This window comes from Montipora capricornis, chromosome 9 (assembly GCF_036669925.1).
Source record: "Montipora capricornis isolate CH-2021 chromosome 9, ASM3666992v2, whole genome shotgun sequence".
Classification (NCBI taxonomy): domain Eukaryota; kingdom Metazoa; phylum Cnidaria; class Anthozoa; order Scleractinia; family Acroporidae; genus Montipora; species Montipora capricornis.
The window spans coordinates 39,196,016-39,221,015 of NC_090891.1; the positions used below are offsets into that span (position 1 = coordinate 39,196,016).

At 40.2% G+C, this 25,000-nt stretch overlaps 3 protein-coding genes and 1 long non-coding RNA gene across 4 annotated transcripts in view; 2 read left to right on the forward strand and 2 right to left on the reverse strand.

Moving 5' to 3' along the window:
* LOC138016010 (uncharacterized) overlaps positions 1-1,359 on the reverse strand; it is a 1,508-nt gene extending 149 nt beyond the window's left edge. The window contains exons 1-2 of the long non-coding RNA XR_011125687.1: positions 956-1,359; positions 1-833 (exon numbers count right to left, since the gene is read on the reverse strand). The exon at positions 1-833 is cut by the window's left edge and continues 149 nt beyond it. This is a non-coding gene — a long non-coding RNA (uncharacterized lncRNA). The remainder of the gene's footprint in view (positions 834-955) is intronic.
* Positions 1,360-1,477: 118 nt separating this feature from the next.
* Positions 1,478-16,663, forward strand: LOC138016528 (hatching enzyme 1.2-like). Its single transcript, XM_068863692.1, has 7 exons — positions 1,478-1,742; positions 5,794-5,940; positions 7,825-7,942; positions 13,277-13,452; positions 13,898-14,173; positions 15,127-15,258; positions 16,447-16,663. Exons 1-7 carry the CDS (start codon positions 1,622-1,624, stop codon positions 16,488-16,490), a joined length of 1,014 nt encoding a protein of 337 aa, XP_068719793.1. The 5' UTR covers positions 1,478-1,621; the 3' UTR covers positions 16,491-16,663.
* A 2,458-nt stretch (positions 16,664-19,121) lies between these two features.
* Positions 19,122-22,617, reverse strand: LOC138016527 (histone-lysine N-methyltransferase SETMAR-like). The gene is made up of 3 exons (XM_068863691.1): positions 22,477-22,617; positions 20,925-21,096; positions 19,122-19,910 (listed from the first exon to the last, which is right to left on the reverse strand). The coding sequence occupies exons 1-3, from the start codon at positions 22,564-22,566 to the stop codon at positions 19,294-19,296; spliced, it is 879 nt and encodes a 292-aa protein (XP_068719792.1). The 5' UTR covers positions 22,567-22,617; the 3' UTR covers positions 19,122-19,293.
* Positions 22,618-22,666: 49 nt separating this feature from the next.
* Positions 22,667-24,772, forward strand: LOC138016748 (EF-hand calcium-binding domain-containing protein 10-like). Its single transcript, XM_068863935.1, has 4 exons — positions 22,667-22,783; positions 23,049-23,213; positions 24,413-24,503; positions 24,595-24,772. Exons 1-4 carry the CDS (start codon positions 22,684-22,686, stop codon positions 24,635-24,637), a joined length of 399 nt encoding a protein of 132 aa, XP_068720036.1. The 5' UTR covers positions 22,667-22,683; the 3' UTR covers positions 24,638-24,772.
* Positions 24,773-25,000: the final 228 nt, after the last annotated feature.

Sequence of the window (25,000 nt, forward strand, 5' to 3'; positions counted from 1 at the left end):
TGTATTTTGAAAATTTCCAACTTCGGTTTTTGTTCAGTACTGACAATATATAGAATATTTTTAGTGATGCAGACGGCTTTGGCGATAAACGGCGTGACCGGAAAAGACAGGAAAGATTTTTCATTCAACTGGAAACAGTAGCCGAGACTAAGTTGACGGATCTAAATTTGTCAGGCTTAAATCAAACAAGATGCCGGTTTACAACAAAACCACAGCATGACCGAAATTCTGATTCCTACGATTGTTCACGCTGTTTTTTTTTTTCAAAGTTTTCGAATTCTTCGCTCATATCCATACCCACAATCTTCATTTTCTTTCCTTTAAAACTGAACCAAAAAAAAGCTTTGCGGAGACCTTTAAAAGGAGTCTCACAAGAATTTGAAAAGATTTGCTCAGCGTCGTCGGGTAAGGGGATGATTAATTGCTAAACCGTTTATCTACTTTCGGGGGGCACCAAGCTGTTGTTTGTGTTCATAAATCACGAAAGAGGTTTAAGGGTCGAATAGGGTCGTGGGTATTGAGCAAAAATCTCTTCTTTGATGAGGGTGTCCCGGCGGCCAGAACCTCCAGACTTTCGTGCCATTCTCTACCGCTTTTCGTTCCTTTTTTCACAAATCGCTCATCGCAGCCGGTTTTTTTTTTTTTTTTTTTTTTTTGCACTTATGTCAAGCCTTCTTTCTTTCTCTCACGAGCCACAGTTCAACCTCACTTTTTGCTGAGGTGCCCAAGCTAAATTTTCGTAACCTCGACTCCCATTTTCTCGAATCTGAGCTTCCATTTTGGCTATGTTGCGTTGATCTGTACTTACTTTGTTCTCATCTCACGAGTCAGGCCTGTAAAGAAGAAAGGCAATTGTGAAAAGGAAGCTCAGAAAAGATTAGGAAAAACTGCTGCAACATATGCATCATTATTTCAAAAGATAAGGCAAGAGCGAATTAGATAAACTAAGGTTTACCTGCATTTATGAAATTCTCAGACACGCCGCGGATTGAAGCACCTTGTGAGCAGAAGATATTCAACCCTACTACATATGTCTGGTTCGTGTAGCTTGACAAAGAAACCGATGACCCTTGGCTAACTACCCAGCTTTCCAGAACTTCACGTACGCTTCTTGTGAGTTCGATTTTAATCATGATGTCTCTTGACAACTGTCTTGCCCTCTCGATGGCGCAACAGCAAGACCAACCAAATGTCCTCTACAGTAAGCTCTGAATCTCATTGGCCATCTAAATTGTTACTTACAACTTTAAGGAACATTTTTCTTGTAATCTTTTCCAGACAATAATCCACAATATCGGTAGCTAAGATCATCTGCGCGAAAAAGAGTCGCCTCGATTTGCGACACGTGCCGGATGCTATTTGAAAAAAATACGAACGAGACCTTTCCACCTCACTAATCGCTTTGTTATCAACTCGAGTATGTGAGATCAATTACCTTACGTAGACAAGTGTAGTATGCAAATTAATCTCGGCATTGTATTTTATAAACATATGGGATCAACGTTTTATTTGTAATTTCCTTTCATTTGGTTCCGACCTCATTTCAAACAGACACGACTCCAGGGCCTACGTAACCAAGTTAATTTGCCACAAGGAAACCCATCACAACTGGTTCGACACGATGCGTTCGTCTGTATTTTCACAGTTTTTTTCGGTATTGGTAATTGTGATTCTTATGGAATTCTTCAGCAAAGTAATTTCAGCTCCATGGCTCAACAAACGCCATTCCAACGAACAAATCGGTAAGATTCATAATTACCTATCATTGACTTAAATAATTTTGCCGCCTTCCACGCGCTGTTTTTTGAGAAGGAATATCTCACAAGCGTTTCAAGACTTGGCGTGATAAACGACCCCTTCTAGCTGACAATTTTTTCTCATGTTTGCACAGCGTGAAATCTTGGAATGTTTCTTACGGCAATTAATTACTACGACCGAGTTTTTCTTGATAGCCAGGGTAGCAGACCAAATCATAAAATTTTCAAAACGGAAATGCGCCAGTTAGTTTAATATCACGAAGCGGGAGGTCGGGGATCATACAATATAAAGATTTAATTGTGATATGCCAACAACAACTGCGATAGTTTTGTTATGACTACTGGTGTCGATGTTCTGTGTAGCGGTTATAGCTCCACAGACTGGCTCAAGGTTGTTCGGTGAATCACACGAGTGGCTCATTATCCAAAACATAATGACTCTCTAACGCTTCGATTCTTCATCCAGCCTAATGCCAGAGTCTGAGAATCGTTGTAAGTAGCAAACAGAACCTTCGGAATCGCTGCTTCGTTTATTTATTCCCAGTGAGTAGAAAATAGACACAACCAAAAGAGATGTCTTAAATAACTAACGAGGGGTGGGGTTGTTTTGTTTCAGGAAGTGAGGGAGGGTAGACAGAAATCTTCTGTCATCCCAGCTTCCTTCTCCTACACTCTGTCTTTCCCTAAAATTAAAATTTCAGTAAGTAAGTTTTTTTTTGTCACTGCCCACAATTTATTTTGATATCTGGCATTTAAAACTCTTTTTTTGCGTATCCCCCTAGCAACGAACGATTTTTCCATGCTGTTAACTTCTTGAACGAATGGCACAGGGATATTCGGGGGACATCCGAGTGTTCCACTGCATGAGTCGAAGCTGTGACCTTCTGACGCTGTTTACCTCTTAGCACTAACGAAGGCCATTGAACTATGCCGAAGGTGATAACTGTCCTGCTAAACCGCTGGGAGTCAAATTGCCGAAAGCTGCCATATTCGAAACCGTACTACAAAAGGGAGACATTTGCGAAAGCTTTACTAACTTGAACACCATTGACAATAACTGTATCAGATACCCAGCAATGTAAAGTTTCAAACCACGTTTTCAGGCTCCGTACCCAGAGTTTGTGAGAAGCTTTCAGCGCTTGTTCTCAAATTGTCACATTCATCCCAGGCGCAGTCAGCCTGCGTAGATGGTGGTATTGTTGGCGCCAGAGGGAAATGAACGAGCGACGAAGCCGCGCGGACATAGCACCTCCATTCGCTGCGCCAACGATGCCGCCAGCCAGCTAAGCGGCAGACTAGCAGTGCCTGGACTCACCTCTGCCGGTTTCGAAGAGGCTTAATCTGAACCTTTTCCTTTTTTGTCGTGCTTTATCGTCGGAACTTCACTTTCTTATAATCATGTTGCAAGTGTTCAACGTTGTTTGAGATTTAGATTCTGAAAAAACTTCACTATCACTTTCACTTTCTTATAATCATTTCGCAAGTGTTCAACGTTGTTTGAAATTTAGATTCTGAAAAAACTTCACTGTCACTTTCACTTTCTTATAATCATTTCGCAAGTGTTCAACGTTGTTTGAGATTTAGATTCGAAAAAAAAAAAGCACTACCCGGGAATTAAACTGGTCCGGTCAAGAGTAGACGATTAGAGAATAAGTTCATTATCCTCGTGCGCGCTCACGTTTTCTAAATAACCTCAAATATGGTCATTTCACGCTGTTGTTACAAGGGAAACGAACCAAAACTAGATAACACACTTTCAGAGCCGCCGTTTTCGTTCATTAAGTATATTGCTATCCACCCGCATCGTTCCCGAAGACATTGTCGTTGACTAAACGTAGTCGTGCGGTTTTGCTTTTAAAATATTTAGAACCAGAGCCGTGTTTGTTCAAAATTTGGAATGTTCCCATGGGCCAAAAGTTCAAGTTGGTGCCATTTTCCTTCCACGCAAACACCGATCTTATCGTTAAGACAATAAATTATCGTTTTTGTCGAGATTATCAACAAGTGGGTAAAATGTAGATTGCGGGCGGAAGCCGTTTAACCTAATTAAGCCTAAGACGATGTTTAGACCTTAGGTTAGCATGAATGAAGGGTTTAGGTTTTTTTCCGCAATCAGCATTTTACCCTCAGTAGACACATACCAGACATACTAAACTGACCACTCCCCATAGGGGTTTTTCAGGGGCAGTGAAACATATTAGTGGTACCACGAAACACAACGACAAGTTTTAAGAATCCCAGATGGCTGAAGGCAAACCAGTTGGCTATTTACAAGCGCAGCTGAGAAGTTGAACCAGAACGTTTCTTCAACCAGTGATATCCGGATCACAAGGCAAGCGCCCTAAACACTGGGTGTGCTTCCACACTGCATTTTAACCTGGTCATCATAACAACAGCTAAAACGCTGTTGGCGTGTTTTGAAAAATTTCCAAGTTGAACCGCAGCCGATCATACAAGACTGTTTATTATGGTTAATCCGATTTTGATTCAGAAGCCTCCAAAAAAAAAATCGGTAGAAATTGCTATTGTCTTTTGTCTAAACAATTTGAGATGACCTTGACCGTGGTTACCCTATGAAAAACTCTGCCTTCACTTTAGTGGTGAAGAATATGCTATCGCTCTTTTATTTATAACAAGCTAATTAAGAAGCACGATATTGCAGTACTCGCACTCCTACCAATGCTCGCGTCAGAGACAGCATGTCATCTTGCATTTGCGTGGTTAGTAACTGGGCAGTATCAAAGAACGATAATTTTTTGGCCAAAATTCAGTGAATTAAAACCTGAAAGAAAGCCTGCCTACATCAGGAAATCCAATTACTTATTTAATTCCGTAAACTAATATGTACATATGGAACAGGGAAATCTAAGAACGTTGACCTTGAACTATCTCAATCTTACAATGATCTATGGACAAATCGGCTAACTCAATGTTGAACCCAATTCAAATATCCTGAGGGTTATTAAGATTATTTGTTTATTGTATTTGCATTATAATGAAGCACTTGCCTTTAAATGATATGGAAATACCTGGAACAAAATGTTTATTTCCAAAGGGTCAGAAAGGGTTGAATTGGGTCCAAATGATTGAGTCAGCCTATTTGGTCTATTGCTTCCAAAAACATACTGTTTTGGATCCTTCTGCCATGAACACTTCTTTTGGCAGATTTTGTGCACTCAGAGCAAACATCGATCTTATCAAGACAATATACTGTGTTATGGTTTCGTCAAGATTATCATCGTACGGATCAGGAGAAGTAGCGTATTTTGAAAAATTTCCAAGTAAACTTCTTTATAGACAATGCCAGTATTTTAATTCTGACCACATAAGATTACAAGCCTATCGAAATCCCACGTGTTTTTGTTTTCCACTGAAGATGTAACCGAGGCAAACTAATCGAGGGGATTTTCGTGACTCCAAATTCATTAGGGCATAACTTTTCTCCCTAACACTTAAAATTTACGAACAAACGATTTTTCAAATTGCGTATAATGAACTTTGTCAAGCAGATTGGAGGAGTTACAAACGTTTGCCCACATCTCAGTAGTTCAAGGCAAATAGTTTCTTCAATTTATAGGGCATACCCAGGCGTTGTGAATGAATCGTAAACAGGCAAAACCTAATATGAGTTTCAAATACTGTGGATTAGGTCAGGTTGTCGATGTGACACCTCTCCAACCTAAACCGGAAAGTCATCTTGAGATTCAAGTAATCTGTTAATTTCAGAGGATCGCATGGGTAGTGTGTTTATTTATCTGATAGGTCAAAGAAGACCCATACCCGGTGAGCCCTGATCCTATTGGCTGTTAAAACTGAACAAAAATGCTTTCATTTCGATCTGTCCTCTGTAGCTCTATCATCGGTAAAATTGCTCGCTCAGTTTGGTCTCTCGTTTTTCTTTCGTGTCAGCGTGTGTCTATGATTCGTTTTGTAAGAGCAGTGAAACCCTAATCCTTCATCTTTACGTCACACTACCTGTAACTTGAATCCATTAAGCTGATTTATAGTGTCTCGTTTCCTTCCATCTCACCTTTAGAAATAATCGAAGGCGATGTGTTGGTGACAGACAACCTTAGAGACGCCCGGAAAGCGGGGAAATCAAGAGACAAACGTGACATTGTTAGTGACATGGTCAAAAGGTGGCCGGATGGCGTGGTTCCTTTCACGATTGATTCAAGCATTGGTGAGTACGATAAATGTTGAAAATTTGATTACATGTTGGATCGATCCAACATGTTGAAAATTAAGGGCATGACCACTGAAACGGCCATCTTATCAACTTTTTTATTACTTCTTAAATAGGAGCCAGACGAATTTTTTAATAATAATAATGATGATGATAATGATAATGATAATGATAATAATAATAACAATATTATTATTATTATTATTACTATTATTATTTTATCGATAAAAAAACTGCGATAAAACATTTCGTAAAAGCATATTAAAAGTTTGTTGACGACGTTTGACTAAAGTCATTATCAAGTCAAAGAGTGAAAGATAAAAATGTTTAAATGCTGAAAGGACAATAGGTGATGGAGTGTTCTTTTAAACAAAGAGTTTTGCGCAAATGGAATCAGTCTGCGTGTTGAGAGTAGGAGCAAGACCTCAAGCCCAGAGAAATCAAGCCTCCGATCGTTAATCAACAATGCGTGTTTGCTCTTTTACATGTAATCTGTGTGATTCAGTTATGTCGGCTTTGCAGCTCGACACCTTCATCAACGTATTGTTGACCATAAGAATTCTGCAATCGGTTAACACTTTTCGACAGCCCATGGGGATACAAGCCTCCTCAAAGAAAGCCAATTCCGCATTCTAAAAAAGTGCCAAGGAAAATTTGACTGTCTTGTCTATGAGATGCTTGCTTTTCATCAAGGCGCGCAATCCTAGTCTCACATGACACGCAGACTGATTCCATTCGTGCAAAACTCTTTGTTTAAGTGAACACTCCATCACCTATTGTCTTTTTAGTATTTAAACATTTTTCATTTTTCACTCTTTGACTTGAAATAGAGAGGTTAAGCATGACGTTTACGCCAAATACGGAATGAAATTAGGGTTTTGCCAAAAATGTAAGAACCCTGCGCGATATTAGCTCATTTCTATCCTGTTAGCTCCAGATATCAAGCAACTTCTCAAAGAAAAGAGACGAAATAAAATGAGAGAATTTTCACGCTTTTATGATAAGCAGGAACGTGCTGTTTCACGCTTACCGTTGGCCGTAAAAGTCATGCTTAACCTCTCTAATGACGTTAGCCAAACGTCGAAACGTCGTCAACAAACTTTTAATATGCTTTTACGAAATGTTTTATCGCTTCTTTTTAATAATTTATTTCAAAGCGTTATACGAAGTCTGAACGCTTAACAATAATTAAACAGTCAGAAAGATTACAATAAAAGGTACATAGTGCCTTATATATAGTGTTAATGTAAATATATAAAGTATATGAATTGTACATTAAAAATTTTCGACGCGATCTAAATAATGAATAAATAATTGAAGAAATAAGATAATAATGGTAAGGCTCTATGTATAGCATTGTTCAAAGTTCTTTAAATGATTTTTATGTCTTAAAGAAGGATTTAAATAAGAATATATTAAAAACCAGTCTTAAAGGGCTCACACGAAGATGACTCCCGTATGGATAGAGGTGTATTGTAAATGTTCCATAGTCTTGGCCAGTGTGCCGAAAATACTCGGTCACCGTAGTTCTTAGTTTCCTCCACTTATTTCTCTAACTCGTTATTAAAACAACTCTGCCGAATGCTAACCAAATGGCAGAAAGTTCAGCAGTCTCGCAAGGTTGGCGAGCGAAACGCTGAGGAAGGATGTTTGGCGTCTCCCTGCCTTGTGCATTGGCTTAAAATTTTTGAGCACATTCTTAGCCAATCAGATGTAAGGAAAAGCCCGGGTTCTTAACATGTTGACGTTTTCCCGCATCTTTTTTTTTTCTTTGCGTTATGATTCGCTCATTTGAAAGACAGCGTCTGATAGGATAATTCAGTTGTATGAGACTCAATAACACACCGTTCATTGTTATTCGTTTATTGTTCGTTTTTGCAGGCAAAGAAGCCCTTTCTGCAATTAAAAAGGCCATGCACGAGTTTCACAAAAGGACATGTGTAAAATTTGTCCCTCGTACAGATGAGCCGGACTTCATCGAATTTGAAGGGAATCTAGGGTAAGCGAAACTTTCTGTATTAGCATAAGTACATGATCATGCAGGAGACTACTATTTTGATGTATTTGTGGCCTAGTGTTTTTACAGATCGAGTTATTGGAGAGTTTAATCATCGCGTCTACGGTAAACAGACAGTAAACATAAGGCTGAAATTTGCGTTTTGCAAGAATCCATCACCCGGAGTAAGGTCCGATTCACACGGTACCGGACGAATTTTCGACCGGTTGAAAAATTTGACCGGCCATTTTGTTCGCACGGAACCGTGCAATGTTTGCGCTCTGTTCACACGGAACTGACGAACCGGATTAAAGTTAAACCTTTGTCAGTGGTTTTACCATCTGTTCATGCGCAGAGTACTACTTTACGAAATCCAAAATGGCGTCAAGAAAGAGAAGGACTAACGATAATAGCTGAGTTACCACGCATCCATGGAACCACACCTTTGCCGTTCAAAAATTTAGACGGTCAAGGTGTTTACCGTGGGACTTCCATTTCGCGTAAAAGGGTTTTCAGTTTTGGCGAATAGGCAATCGGGTGAAACGAACGTAATTCACTTAGTTAATTTAACGGTCACTTGTGCAATCCGAAAGTTTCGTCAAAACGTCGTCTTCACTGAAGAAGTTTAGTTTCTGAGATTTACCCTGACTTAAATTGATCGCTCCTGGTTATTCTGTTGCTGTCTTAAGAAGACTTAAACATTTTGCTTCTTATCTCGAGACTAGGCTCGATTTCTCCCCCGCTCACTCGAGTTCGGGTATCCTCCGTGAGAAGAGACGGCTGGACGCGTGAGCGATAGATCGTGTCTGTGACGTAAATTCAAAATACGATTTATGCAAAGTTAATATTTGCGGCGAAATGGCATTCGACATCCCAAAACACTGATTTTAGAAAAACAGTAATTTCATAACAATCCTTTAAACGTCTGTGCGAAGTTTCCCGGTGATGCGAGCTTGAGTTTGTGGTTAAATGGTCAAGTAATTTTGAATTTAACCGGCGAAATGTCAACAAAATCTTTGGCTGCCTTAGGTCTCTCAGTCGGCCACATCGGCCCCCTCGTTCTGCAACCAATAAATTCAGCAGTAAGTTCGATTGATCTAAAGGAATTTTACTTGCTCTTACGTCAGCGAAGTCTGAGCCGAAATTGCAATAACAATCATTCGAAAGCCGTATTTTGCCCTTGGCGCCGACTGGCAAATTACTGAAGTTTCCGAACTCAGGCGATAGAAAACGACACACCATTATCCTTGACCGCTTTCCGTTGTTGAAGTCTTGGATGTTTAGTTTCCCACCTTAAAAAGCACTGTAAGGCTCGAACACAGGCCGGGTCAAAAATTACCTTCGCAGACACATTTTGAATATTTCCTCCAAAACATATAATTTAAATATAATTTATGCCTGCTCGATTTGTGCAGGCGAGTTTCTGATTGGCGGAGATCAACAATGGCTCACCTCACGCCTCCAGGCGTGTTTTAATCGAATGAAGGGGTAGTTTCTAAAGAAACTGTGGTGCTGCGTCGGTGGGGAAGTAGTATACAAAAATTTGGTTTATCAACGGAGTTGATAATGTAAATTGACCACCGTACAGAGATTCTAAAAGCTGACGTTTCGAGCGTTAGCCCTTCGTCAGAGCGAATCGAGGGATTATGGGTTACGTGTAGTTTTTATAGTAGAGTAGGAGCTACGCTATTGGTGGTAACATGGCAACGTGAAAAGTAGGAATATATTAGTTAAATGAAAAGCGTTCGTTAATACCGTGAGGATTAAGGGTGCCGATTTGAAAGATGAATTTTTGTTCCAGATTCTTGCGGCTTTCCGTCGTACCTAGATGTAGGGAAAGGCCGCAGATAGCCATGTGTTTTTTGGAGTGGTTAGGCAGATTAAAATGGCGAGCGACTGGCTTAGATGCATCCTTGTCATTCTTCTCAACATCGCGAAGGTGTTCGCGGAATCGGTCACCTAGTCGTCTACCTGTCTCACCAATGTATAATTTATTGCATAACGTACAGGTTATGCAATAAATGACATTTGCGGAGGTACATGTGAAACGATCGGTGATCTTAACAGATCGCTTAGGTCCCGATATCTTGCTAGTGTTAACAATGAAAAGACAAGTTTTGCATCGTGAGCGCGCGCATTTGAAAGTGCCGGGTTGCTCGTTGGTTTTGAGCGCGCTTCTAACTAAAAAGTTGCCTACGTTTTTGTCGCGTTTGAATGAAATAAGTGGAGGTTGCGAAAAGATTCTACCAGTCTCGGGATCATTTTGGAGTAATTTAAAATTACTAAGAATGATGCTTTTGACTGCGTGATTATGAGGATGGAAAGTGAGGGTGAATGGAATTCTGTCATTCTTATCTTTCTGTGACGTTTGTAGTGACGACTGTCGATCAAATTGTTGGGCGCGATGATGGCCCGCTTTGACCACAGAGACAGGATAGCCACGTTTTTCGAAGAACTGGCACATCTCCTCTGATTTGCTGGAAAAATCGGAGTCATCACTACATAGACGTCGAAGTCTAAGAAATTGAGAATAAGGAATGGAGTTCTTGACATGTGATGGATGTGACGATGAATACAACAAATAACTGTGTGAATCAGTAGGTTTGTAGTGCACACTAGTACATAGCACGTTGCCTCTAATAGAAACTTTGATATCTAGGAAAGCCAATGAAGTTTCGGAAATTTCCCAGGTATATTTAAGAGCCGGATGAAAAGAGTTGACGGAGGTTATAAATTGATCGAGTTCTTCTCTGCTGGATGAAATAGCGCCGATGCAGTCGTCGATGTAGCGGCCGTAGATTTCAGGTTTGGGGCCGTTGTACTGATTAAAAAATTGGTGTTCAACATATCCTACAAAAAGATTGGCATAGCTAGGTCCCATTCTTGTGCCCATCGCTACACCATTAATTTGCTTGTAATAGTTGCCGGCGAATGAAAAACAGTTAAGCGTTAAAACTAGTTCGGCAAGGCGGAGGAGCGTTTCCGAGCTAGGTTCTTTGACAGTGCGTTGATCGAAAAAGTGTTTAAGTGCTTGAAGACCTTCGCTGTTAGGAATGACTGTGTATAGAGATGTAATGTCCATGGTGAAAATAAGTTTGTCTTGGCCGGAGAAATTGAAATCGCGGAAAATTTGTAGTGCGTGTGTACTGTCTTTAATGTATGATGGCAAAGATTTGACGATAGGCGTCATAATCCTGTCTAAGTAGCTAGAAATGAGTTCGGTGGGGCAACTACAGGCAGAAACGATAGGTCGACCTGGGTTGTTGGGTTTGTGAATTTTAGGCAAGAAGTAAATGCACGAAGTTCTAGGGGTGTTGATGATGAGATTAGTGGCAGTGTCCGGTAATTCTTGATTCAAAATCTTATAGTTAATCAAGAATTACCGGACACTGCCACTAATCTCATCATCAACACCCCTAGAACTTCGTGCATTTACTTCTTGCCTAAAATTCACAAACCCAACAACCCAGGTCGACCTATCGTTTCTGCCTGTAGTTGCCCCACCGAACTCATTTCTAGCTACTTAGACAGGATTATGACGCCTATCGTCAAATCTTTGCCATCATACATTAAAGACAGTACACACGCACTACAAATTTTCCGCGATTTCAATTTCTCCGGCCAAGACAAACTTATTTTCACCATGGACATTACATCTCTATACACAGTCATTCCTAACAGCGAAGGTCTTCAAGCACTTAAACACTTTTTCGATCAACGCACTGTCAAAGAACCTAGCTCGGAAACGCTCCTCCGCCTTGCCGAACTAGTTTTAACGCTTAACTGTTTTTCATTCGCCGGCAACTATTACAAGCAAATTAATGGTGTAGCGATGGGCACAAGAATGGGACCTAGCTATGCCAATCTTTTTGTAGGATATGTTGAACACCAATTTTTTAATCAGTACAACGGCCCCAAACCTGAACTCTACGGCCGCTACATCGACGACTGCATCGGCGCTATTTCATCCAGCAGAGAAGAACTCGATCAATTTATAACCTCCGTCAACTCTTTTCATCCGGCTCTTAAATATACCTGGGAAATTTCCGAAACTTCATTGGCTTTCCTAGATATCAAAGTTTCTATTAGAGGCAACGTGCTATGTACTAGTGTGCACTACAAACCTACTGATTCACACAGTTATTTGTTGTATTCATCGTCACATCCATCACATGTCAAGAACTCCATTCCTTATTCTCAATTTCTTAGACTTCGACGTCTATGTAGTGATGACTCCGATTTTTCCAGCAAATCAGAGGAGATGTGCCAGTTCTTCGAAAAACGTGGCTATCCTGTCTCTGTGGTCAAAGCGGGCCATCATCGCGCCCAACAATTTGATCGACAGTCGTCACTACAAACGTCACAGAAAGATAAGAATGACAGAATTCCATTCACCCTCACTTTCCATCCTCATAATCACGCAGTCAAAAGCATCATTCTTAGTAATTTTAAATTACTCCAAAATGATCCCGAGACTGGTAGAATCTTTTCGCAACCTCCACTTATTTCATTCAAACGCGACAAAAACGTAGGCAACTTTTTAGTTAGAAGCGCGCTCAAAACCAACGAGCAACCCGGCACTTTCAAATGCGCGCGCTCACGATGCAAAACTTGTCTTTTCATTGTTAACACTAGCAAGATATCGGGACCTAAGCGATCTGTTAAGATCACCGATCGTTTCACATGTACCTCCGCAAATGTCATTTATTGCATAACCTGTACGTTATGCAATAAATTATACATTGGTGAGACAGGTAGACGACTAGGTGACCGATTCCGCGAACACCTTCGCGATGTTGAGAAGAATGACAAGGATGCATCTAAGCCAGTCGCTCGCCATTTTAATCTGCCTAACCACTCCAAAAAACACATGGCTATCTGCGGCCTTTCCCTACATCTAGGTACGACGGAAAGCCGCAAGAATCTGGAACAAAAATTCATCTTTCAAATCGGCACCCTTAATCCTCACGGTATTAACGAACGCTTTTCATTTAACTAATATATTCCTACTTTTCACGTTGCCATGTTACCACCAATAGCGTAGCTCCTACTCTACTATAAAAACTACACGTAACCCATAATCCCTCGATTCGCTCTGACGAAGGGCTAACGCTCGAAACGTCAGCTTTTAGAATCTCTGTACGGTGGTCAATTTACATTATCAACTCCGTTGATAAACCAAATTTTTGTGTTTTAATCGAGCCTATCGCGAGACTGACTAGAAGAGATCTTGTTCTCATCATAAGAAAAGCTGATTTTTAAGGAATACGTTAAAACTTACCAGTACCCGTAGCTGTTCCACGATAATGAACCACTAATTTGCGAATTTTGCTTTAGTTGTTTCTCTGCCATTGGCCGCCAAGGAGGAAAGCAAAGAATCTCTGTAGGGGAAGGCTGCGAGTACAAAGGCACTGTTATGCACGAACTGATGCACGTCCTTGGATTCTTCCATGAACAGTCACGCACTGATAGAGACGACTACATTATGGTTCTCTGGTGGAACATTGAACCAGGTGAGGTTTATTTAGTAGGCCACTATATTTGTTCAGGCACTCGCCAAACTGCCAAATTTGTAATGAAACCAAGCTGAAAAACCTGACTAACTAAAAATACCGTGCAATCGTTGTCCTCCATTCTCCTGAAAATTAAAATACGGTATTTTAAATTTGCAAAGGGTGTAAACTTGAAGCCCAAGTGAAGGCCAGAAATGCCTCTACTTGGGAGAAGAAAAGTATATAAAAAAACAAACAAAAGATAATTGCAAACTGAAAACTCCATCAGTTTTAGTCAACAAAACGTTGACAACAGTTCACGCAAGAAATTACTGAAGGTCTTCCAGAACTAAACAGATGGCCAAGAGATCCATCATTTGGAAGAATACAGGAATATTGGACTGACTCAAAGATTATCTGGCTGTCCGACTGACTCACTGACGGGTCGATTAATTGATTTTCAAAGGGTTTGAAAAGAACTTCGACAGTTACGGCCCAGACAGACTGGACAGTGCACAGGAACCGTATGACTTTGACAGCTTGATGCATTATGACAAGCAAGCCTTCAGCAAGAATGGCGACAACACATTGCAGTCCATAGCAGATCCTAACAGACCACTGGGCAACATGGATGATTTCAGCGCAATCGATATCAAGCAACTGTTAAAAGATTATCCGTGTAAACCTTGGGACAAAAAGCCTGCTCTTCATGCTGCCAACAAGAGTGAAAATAGCGAAAAACGTAAGTAGACAATGCAGAGTACGTTTTGATGGGTGATAGAAAGTCGAAAAAACTTTCACAAAACTTGTTTGAAATACACGAACTGTGCTTTTTTCATAGAGCTCAACCATAAAGTCTCTTGAGGCATTTAAAATCTCCGAGCATTTACTCATCATGATACATCGCACAAGACACACAACAACACCGGACACTACATCCTTTTTGTGATCAGTGTGTGGATTCCATGTATTGGAAATGTGGATGTAAAAAGATTTTTTAAGCTAAAGATCATCTCAGTCAATTAAAAAACTGAAGAATCTTGAAAAGGATCAGGATTTCAAAGGGGCTCGAGACTATTTGTTACGATTTATTGAAGGCTTAACACTACGAAGGCAGAGCAGGGTTGGTTCAATTGTGAGAGAACTCTCCACCAATTAATGTGGCCCGGCTACGGGTTCGAGGGTTGACTCTGTTGGGTCTCTATTCTGCTCCAGGAGGTTTTTCTCCTAGTACTGCAGGTCTCCATTCTCCTCAAAATGTGCTTTGATCAGCACTTTAATTTGATTTGTAGGGCACTTGTTCCCGGCCATATTAGCTCTAGCTCGAGAAAGAGATTATAATTTGACATTGATTGTATTGATAAGCTCGGAATTAATAACTGGAAAAGGGAATATATTTTTAGGAGAACCGCGACCCCTCCGCCGGGAGGTAGCCTACGAAGAAAGCACTTCCGTGGAGTAAAGGAACAAAGAAGGACCGAAAAACACGATTTTCGCTCGACTAAAATATCGAAAACGTTAACACTGTTCTTCAGTTTCTTTCTGCTCCGAAAACCACAAGAAAACGCGGGTTACACAGGGTTGCCCAAGAGGCCTTTTCTACTGTCCGTGTTCAAACCCTGGTGCCAGCTACATAGTCTGAACAACACTTTTACACCCAACGTGAAACTAAGATTTTCTCATTTTCTTTCTCAGGAAAGTGTCGAGATAAATTCGAAAAAGAATGCCAACGTTTTGCTTCTCATACCGGATACTGTGATCACTGGAAGAAGTTCATGACAAAGTGGTGTCCACATTCGTGCGGTTTCTGCAAACCCGACGCACCAGGTAATCTTAAGCTCCGACTAAATGTCGTCACCTAGTTAGGTAACGTTGGTTAGTGACAACGATGTTGCGGGGGTGGGGATGGCCCAATAGGTAGAGCGTTGGATTCGTCTGCGCTTACGCCGTGGATTCGGGGTGAATCGCTACACTTGATTTGCCAACTGGATTGCGACCAATCGTATAGAGTGTTTTCACTCACGTGATCAGTAACCTTGTTTTTCCACCGTAAAAAAAAAAAACGTTTGCATGATAATAGAGCTCAATTCCAAGAGGATTAGCTGGGGACACCAACATGGCCGTCGTTCCCTTGTTTAGGGACACCAACATGGCCGCCGTGACGTCATATGAAAACACTCTATATGTTATAGCTTGCTCGATCTATGAAAAAGACAAACAGGTTTTCAGTTTGCAAGAACTGCAACTATAACCACTGGAAGAAAGATTTGCAACGTTTCGAGCGTTAGCACCTCGCGGTTACGAAGATGATTCTGAGCATAAACGACCTTTATCCAGGCGATATGCCATAAACTTGAAAAATGGCCGGGCCAACTTTTTTCAAGATTAACCAAATACAATCCGTTTCAGCCTTGTCCATTTGTGTTCATCCACGCTTTTCCTTTCTTTTTCTATATTTATTTTATGTTGTTCAACAGTTTTAAGTGGTTATTGCAATGTTTCATTAGTCTACTTTTTGGGCATTTTGGGTGTCGTGAAATTACATCATTTGCATGACATAGCCCCTTTAATTTACTTTTATCAATTCGTTCGATAAAACAAAATTATCGAGATTCATGCACTTCCCACTGACGAAGCAGATACTTCCCGGCACGCGCATTTTCCCACGCATTAGAGGGAGCTTAAGCACGCGCGTTTTTGAGACGCGAACGGCAGCCGGAAGAGAACATTTCGCGTGGCAGGACAATGGTGTCTCCCACCTTTTTATATTAATCATTTTAATGGAGAAAGTATACTTAGCAATGTAAATGTGGTTGTGTGAAGACATATTAAAAGGGAAAACAGCTCACTTCCGGTTGCCGTCCGCGTCTCAAAAACGCGCGTGCTTAAGCTCGTTTCTCGCCGAAGCCTGATTAGTTTAATATTTGCGTCCGTTAACGTTTTGGATTGGTTTATAGTATGATTGTGGTTTGAAGACACCTCACTAAAATTACTTTTGTCTTCTTTTCTACACAGACAAACGGATCAATATATGGAGAGGAGAAAAACACATGAAATGACAGATTCATTTAAAGCAAAACAATTATTTATAGCAGCAGCTTTTACTTTATATGCCAACAGTGATGCAAAAATGAAGAAGAGGTCGCTTTTTTTGTGGCAAATGATTGTCTATTATTATTTATTAAGGATTTTTTGTACAAATACGTGAAATATAAGATTTGCAAGCGCATCAACAAATGTGTCTTTCAGTTTAATTCAGTCATCTCCCCTGCAACTATACTATGGAGGTTTCTCAGTTTCAATCATACATTAATTGGACAATGCCAATGGAGAGTCAAGAGTAGGACAGGAAGTCCCTTACACACGTCACACGTCGACTTACGAACGCTCCCAACCATTATATACCAAAGAGGACAGACCACAACACCTGGAACTCCATGCGCTCCCTGCTGGTTGCGAATACTGTGCGGGTTCTTCTAGGTCCCACAGGGTTATAAACATTGAAAGGTTGTGAGACGGGGCCTACACTTTATCGTCCTTGACCGAGAAGACTAGAGAGTCTAACCATTTGCAGATGTTATTTCAAAGGCATCTCTTTCTCCTCAATTATTCAGGGCCAAGGAGATTTGCAATCAAAACATTCGGTGCTACGGCTGACTGAAACTTAAGCGGGTGGACCCTTGTTTCCCCATTGTACATAATGCGTTATGTTCACCAGGGTGACAGATTGGTCGGACCGTCCCATCAACAAAGCCCTAACAATTATTAAGTACTCCTTTCTGGTGGATAGCATGGGCAAAACCTTTTATTTTCTTCGGCTGTAGCCAAGGCTGGCTTAAGTCCTGTGGAAGTTGGCCCGCAATGCTGCGGTGGATGTGTTCAGTAACCTCAGTTAAAATCAAACTTATTTCAAGTATAATTACTACAAGAAATGTTGGACACTGACTTATCTGAACGTCTAACGACGTTCACTAAAAACTTGATAAAGACGTTTCGACCAGGGCGGAAAGAGGCCCGAAAACCTTCGTTCATCCCCGGTTTGAATAAGCGACAGCTTCTTTCAAAGGTTCATATTTGCGTATGTGCGAGACTACAAGCAAACGTGATTTCTGCGCGAGGCGAGGAACATTATGCAAATGAAACCTAAATGTCAGGAATTTCTATATGTTCATTCCCCGCATTCTATTTTTTTTTTAATTAATTAATTACACTTTTTGCAAACACTAATTACAAAGGTTTAGAGGCATTGCGATTTGCTCTGACGAAGGGCTAACGCTCGAAACGTCAGCTTTTAGAATCTCTGTACGGTGGCCAATTTACATTATCAACTACGTTGATAAAACCAAATTTTTGTATACTACTTCCCCACCGACGCAGCACCACAGTTTCTTTAGAAACTACCCCCTTCATTCATGTACTGTTCGTAGTTTTAATGTCCATGCTGTAATTCACCATTGTTTTTTAAATGCTTTGTATGATGTACGGAATACGTTTTTGGCTAAGTTTTTCGTTATATTTATAAAATGCATTTGTTGCAACCATCTAATCGTCGACATTAATTACAGCGTATGTACACCTCGCATCTAGTCAAGTTTATTCAAGAAAAATTTTCTCCGGATGAAACAGACGGGGATGCTCGTCGGAAATTCTGAATTTAACCCCTGAAGGAGACCATCCGGGCGTGGCTCAAGCTTTTTGTGACCCCTAAAGGAGACCAATCTGGGCGTGGGTTAAGCAAATTTTGACCCCTAAAAGAGACCGCTTAAAACACACACAAAAACGACATGCAATGAGTTTTAATGATATAAAGACATAATCATCGAATGCTTTTATCTAAAAGTAGTTTTTAAAAGCAAAATTTGACTTCTGTTTCTCTTCGCGTAATTCTGTGTTTCTTCGCGGAACCATTAACGAGACCTTGGCTGCTTGAAATATCGGCGCTTTGCCCGGAACACCCTAAGCGAGACCAAAATCCAAAATTTACACCCCTAAGCGAGACAACAAGCATCCCCGTCTGTTTCATATGAGAGTCTACCCCCCCCCCCCCTCCCGGGATTAGTCTTTTAGTCCGTTCGAATTTTGAACCAAACTGAATCGTTTAGTGCTAATTACCCTCATGTCCGTATTCTTTATGCCAAAAAAATATGTGCTCACGTTTTGAATATAGTAAATCCCAAATTCCGTTTATTTTTTAACCCCGTTGTTATTTGTCTTAGGCTTTGTGTCCTCTGTGTTTTTCGGCAGCGTAAATAAAAACAAGAAAATAAAAAAATACGAAAGAAACTGAGCATCCATATCGAGTAGGACTTCAACACGTGAAAGATCGTAACAGTTAAGAGCAACTAGAAAAAATGCAAAAACATTAACTTGAACAGTTACAAACTTTAAGAAAGCCTGAAAAAAACCCAACTACCATCTGAGCCATTGAGCCACCTGGGAGCTGGTCAGTGGCTAGTTTGTAAATAATGTATCACATATGAGGTGAATGAATGACTGTGAAAGATATGAAAGACATAGTTCACACACTAATTTGTGAAAATCTGTGGTGCCACCTCACCTCATCGGTGGAGAATGGGTCAGTAAATTTTCTCATCAAAATTATCAGTGATTATAGCTTACTTAATGGGTATCACATAAATTAACCCAGCAACTAAGAATATGAATGACTGATTGTCTCACTGAGCAAACATGTCACTATCTCATTTATTGACTGACCAACTGAACGACAGGCACAATCATTGCCAACAATGCCAGTATGCTGCATATAATTAAAACACAGTGGAAAAGTAACCCTAACCCTAACCCTAACCCTGTAAAAAGTTATATAAAACTAGCCAGCCAGGGAGATACACATTGCGAGCCCTATGACACATACAATGACGGATCAAAAGGAAGGAAACCACTGCAATTCCATGAACCACAAGAGCATCTTTTGGGCTCTCTTCCACATGATCTTAATACCTCCATGCCATTACATTTGTTAGGCGATTTCCCTGTCGACCAAATGGAGAATTGTCCCGAATAGTCAAACGACAGCTCTTCACCAACATTGACGTCCCTAGCTGCAAAAAGAGCTAGTCTTGGCACAATTGAATCAACTCTCACTGGCACCATTACAAGATTGGGGTTGCAAGAATGATTTATGAACCTTGAGGCATTGCCGTGGAAATGCGCATCCACATGTGTTCTCAAAATCTGGTTATTGGAACTGTGTTCCCGGAGTACTATAAGATAGTTTCCAGTCTCATGAGTTAGCTGAAGTGCTCGTTGTTTAGCTTCTTGGACAGAAATAAGTTCACCAGCATATTCAGCAACAAAGGCAAATTTCTTGACAATTTCCAGAGGTCTTAGTGCCCATCCTTTGCATTCAGTTTTAAACACTTGGAGTTTTAGATGTTGTCCTTTTTGCACTACTCTGTTTGGACAAGATTCAGGGCAGCCACAGCAACTGTTGCATTCAAAAACAGGTTGGCAGAAAGCTGACAAGAGAAAAAGGTTAGGTAATTGTCGAGGTGTAACAGTTACAAGGTGATAGTACGTACAATGTAGTAATTTGCACCGGCAAAAGCTGTGACAAGCAGCTTGTGACTGTTAAAAGAAAACTTATTAAAGTTATGACATAACAAAATACAGTGTTTATCCTCCATCATGGCCAACATGTGCCATAAATTCAAGTCACTGAAGTACCGGTAAGATGGTTCATAGTAACACACAACCACAATAGAATGGTTAAATTGTAATCCAATCTATAACATCATGTGCTCAGGTCTGGATCATTGACTGCTCAAAGGATTTGATGCAGTAGGAAAAGCTACAAACTCCTCCACTTCATTCAGTGTCTTGTGTATCAGCTGGCCAAAAAGGGCTTACATGTACATCCACAAAGCATACTTTTTGGGGAGCAGGGCTGGCCCAATGGTGAAAGCACTTGCTTTCCACCAGTGACGCCCAGGATCGATTGCCAGATTCAACACCATATATGGGTTGAATTCATTGGTTCTCTACTCTGCTCCGAGAGTATTTCCTTCAGATTCTCCAGTTCCCCCCCCCCCCCCTCCTTCTCAAAAACCAACATTTTATTCTATGTGTTCTGATTTCAGTTTCAGTTAATTTGTAGTCTCCCCAATTAGCTCAGCTAAATAACCTTGCGACTTAAATACAGTGATTATTTATTTATTTATTCATTTATTTATTTATTTAAGAAAACAACAAAACCTTTGAGTTTATAAAACATGTTTCAACAGAAACTTCTGCCATCTTCAGTTAGTCAGAATACAAAGCGATGTAAGCTTAATAGAAAATGCTAATGTGAAAAATAGTAACAACTGAATGAAGTATAACACGAAAATGTTAATCAAAAAGATAGTTTAAGATTTACATGGTGTAATTTATTTATCTCTTTGTTTATAAATTTATTAATTACCTCTACACTCTGCCGGTCACATTCCAGAATTGTTCCTTTCTTTTATTAATGAGTTAAAAACAGAAATTACCAGTTGGTTGTTGGCCAAGAATCTGAAGGTGTCCCTTGCCATCATAACATGGACCAAAGCTTTGTAGGCAGGAGCAACTGTCCATTGCACAGTGGTGACATTCACAGCCAGGGTAGAATGAAGACTTGAATGAATCACTTACATTGGGACCTGCAATGCATTCTCTTGTGTACTATTACAAAGAAAGATAGAGAGTATGCTATGAGATGATGTTATTGGTTTCACTGCAACATTACTTCATGGCATCAACCTGTCCAATATTGTTGTGGTTGAAGAGGTACAATCTTTGGCAGAAGTGCATTTGGACCATCAGGCAAGTTGGATAAGAGGGGGTACTCTAATATTTGAATGGTGGGAAATTAACACCCCCTCCCCCCCGAAGGTTAATAACATCTAAACTATGCTGAAACAGGGGGAAAAAAAAAGATCAACGATATCAAGTGAAATTGAAAGCCACATGCAAAGTTAAGTTAACGTCCCAAATCATTTATCCAAGGTTCTGAACTCCTTCATCATGCATAATGTACCAGTCAAATCAAAGCTTCAACATCTCCTCCCCCCCCCCCCCTCCCCCCCTTGGGCATATCCCGGGCATTTGACACCTTTTCTTGCCTGGGGGGAGGGAATTTGATCGCTAGCCTCAATTTCACGCTGCTTTTCCATGTGGGTTGATAAATCATGGCGGAAACAAACTCTGATGAATTCAAAGGAAAAGATTGCGAATTTGTGGCTGTTTGGTTGAAAACCAAAGGTCTACACAAGCTTTCTTCCGTATTTCAAGGTATAATACCTTAAAATATGGATTTTAAGAACCATTTTATATTATCTTTGAACATAATAAATATGAATATCTTAAATTGTATTTACAATAAACAATAAATTATTCAATACAATATCGAGGTCGCCTGATACGATTTATAGAGGTCAATTATATTGCTTTGACAGACCTGTTGTATTTATGAATATTTTAATACATTCGTGACGATTGATATGTAGTGTATAAAATTAATAATGGAATGAATGTATGGAATGTATTTAAGTGTTGTTGCATGAAACGCCGCTATGCATTCAGTTTATAAAAATGATTTTGGCTGCTGCTCGTGAAATAATCGTGAGTTCATCTACTATGTTTGACTTGATGTGTTTACATGAAATATCCCCAGAATCTTTTCTTTAGCTTTCAATAATATTGGATGCGAAGCATTTGCTATATTTTCTTCAACAACTGAAGGCGTCTCAGCCGACTTTCTTTCATCCATGAGCCAGTGAAACTTGACATTCCTTGTGCCGAAAACAGTAATCTGGTAATTTTCCCGGGGCTGGGGGCATTTGATCACCTGAAATGGACCTATGATGAGGCATTTGAACAGTTTTTTGGCCCGGGGAGGGGGGAATTTGAACAAAAACTTTCCAAAAATTCAAATGCCCGGGGGGTTGCCCGGGGAATCGAAGATGTTGAAGCTTTGAAGATTTGACTGGTACATAAGCTATAAGCTTCCATGGTAAACAAACAATTCACATTTGTATCATCAAAATGTAATAAGATTATCACCCCAAACGGTGTCGGGCTTTCATCGTCTAGCTCGTTTACAACTGGAACCATGACTCTTTCCTGGCCGTTTGATATGTCCTCTGAAGTCATTTCTAATGCCCATCAAAGACATACGGTGTTAAAACAAATCAGGCGTTCGCAGAGAAATCCCGCGCGCGTACTAAGAACGAAACAGTACTGTTACTATAGAAACACATTACAGTCAAAATGGCGAACAAGGAAAGCAACGCTCAGGATTACCTCACAAAACACAAAATATTGGAACTATTTGAGAATTTAACGGCACAGTTGATATATGAAAGACCAGGTAGTATATTCAAATGCCTTCTTCTCATATTGTTGGTGAAACTAGATGCCTTTTAAGCCTTTTCATGGGCCTCCGGGGCAGTTAGACTATTTACCACGAAAATAAGCAGAAAAAATAAGCGAAGTAAACCTAATTTCTCATCACTAAAATCAGTGTTTAGACCTAAACATTAAGTGAAATGAGCAACTTCTTGCTATTTGAAATTCGAGAGCTACTTCGTATTGTTGGTCATTGGGGTTATTGTTTATTTTTTCTGTTTTCTCAGATGATCCGAAGGCATATATGAAGCAATACTTGGAGAAATTAAAAGATGCTAGGACAGTGCGAAGAAATTACCCATGTATATTTGATGACAGCAATGTGAAGTCGTTGTTTGGAATGCTAGATGTAACAGGAAAAGGATTTATCACATATGAACAATACAAACAAGGTTACATTTTTTACTTTTCTTTTCCTGTGCACTCTCATATGTAACAAGAGCTCAATCAGATTCTCTGCTTTCCAAAATCCCATCATACACCTCTTTTACCCCCCAAAATTTGCGTACACATTGTTTTTGATTTCTCTTGGGACATTTTCATGTCCCAGGGGAAATTGCAAACAATGATTATCCACATTTTGAGGGGTAAAAGAGGTGTATTATGGGATTTGAGAGAGTAGAGAATTAGGGGGAAAGATCTCATGGATATACCCACCACGAGTCCCCTAGGTTAAACTTTCATTTTACAGATTAAGTCTAAGGTTGTATTCTATTGGGATCAACCGTTTTTAGTTGGTTGGGTTTTTTCGTGTTCTATTGGGAAAAAACTGTTTTCGGTTGGTTTGCTTGATCAACTGTTTCAACCGGCATCAAACTAGGTTGAAACGGTTGAAAAAGCATTGGCAGCAGCCGATGTTGTTTACGCGGGCCATTTAAAGTCGGTCATGGGCTCCTGCCATGTTGGTTTCGGGCCTCAACTTGTCAACGCTGAGAAGTCTGGTAATAACTATTCCCAGGAGTTACCGCGTTTCAATCAAAAACGGTTGGAAAAGTGTTCTATTGGGAAACCTCAATCCGAAACCGAAACCGAAATCGGTAACCAGCATTAAATATCATGGAAACATGTTGGTTTCGATACTTCTTAACCAACGGTTTGCACTAACCAGGTTTCGAGCAACCGGCCTCAGGTTGTCGAAACGTTAGTCAATGTCATCTCAAACAGTCCTTCTCAGGACTACACCTCAGTGTCCCCTAAACTCTGTTCTTCAAGCAATAAGAAAAGGCTGGATTTACCCTAACATAGAAATAATGCTAAGCCCAATATATATCATATATTGTTGGAGATAGGTAGCAAATGCATGATTGGACGTCACTGTGCTGGACTTAAAAGTGTTGAATGCATCTAACTACAAGCATTTCTGGACGTAAGGGCACCCAATAAGAGATTTATTTCATGGCATTAAGAAGGCATGCAGGGAAGGAAAGAGAAAGGTGTGGAATTCCAAGTATCATGTCTTTTCCCGCATTTTTTCTTAACCCTTTAACACCCAAACCAGCCTAAACTTAATATGTTCACCAGGGACAGTCAGTGGGTTGCTCCATCTTTTCCCTTCATGTACGTCATTCATTGTTTATAATTTTTGCGGCAGGTCTTGCAACATTGGGGGTGAAAAATTTCAACAGAGATCCTCCTGGTGGGGACATGGACAGAATAAGTGCTGAAGTATTTCTAAAGGAGGCGTAAGTAAAATTTTCTTGAAAGCTATTGTAACAGGAGGTTCCAACAAATGAAATCAGATAGAGTTTTTTTTTTTTTATCTTCTATTTTCAGGCGTCTAGGCCTCTCTCAAGCATCTGCAACTTTTTCTGTGTAGTATTTTGGAATGTTGGAGTTTTAGTTTTTGCAAAGATCATTGTAGATGACTTCCTGTACAAAGAAATGTGTATGTCTTATGCTGTATCCACTTTGACACACAATTTGTGTAAATAAATTGTATTGATTTAGACTGTGATGTTTACGTCCAGTTTCCTCTTAAAGGGCTGTGTCTATTTAACAATAATTACTAGGGGTAATCGAAGCTTAGGCGAGTGCGTTCGATGTTTGTAGGACGGTACAGGTTTGGTATAGGTAGCAATTGAGGGGGGAGGGTGGATGGTTCGTGCGATAGGGAAATGTTTTTACAGTGGAACCCCGATACAACGATCCTCGATATAACGATATCCCCAGTAAAAAGATA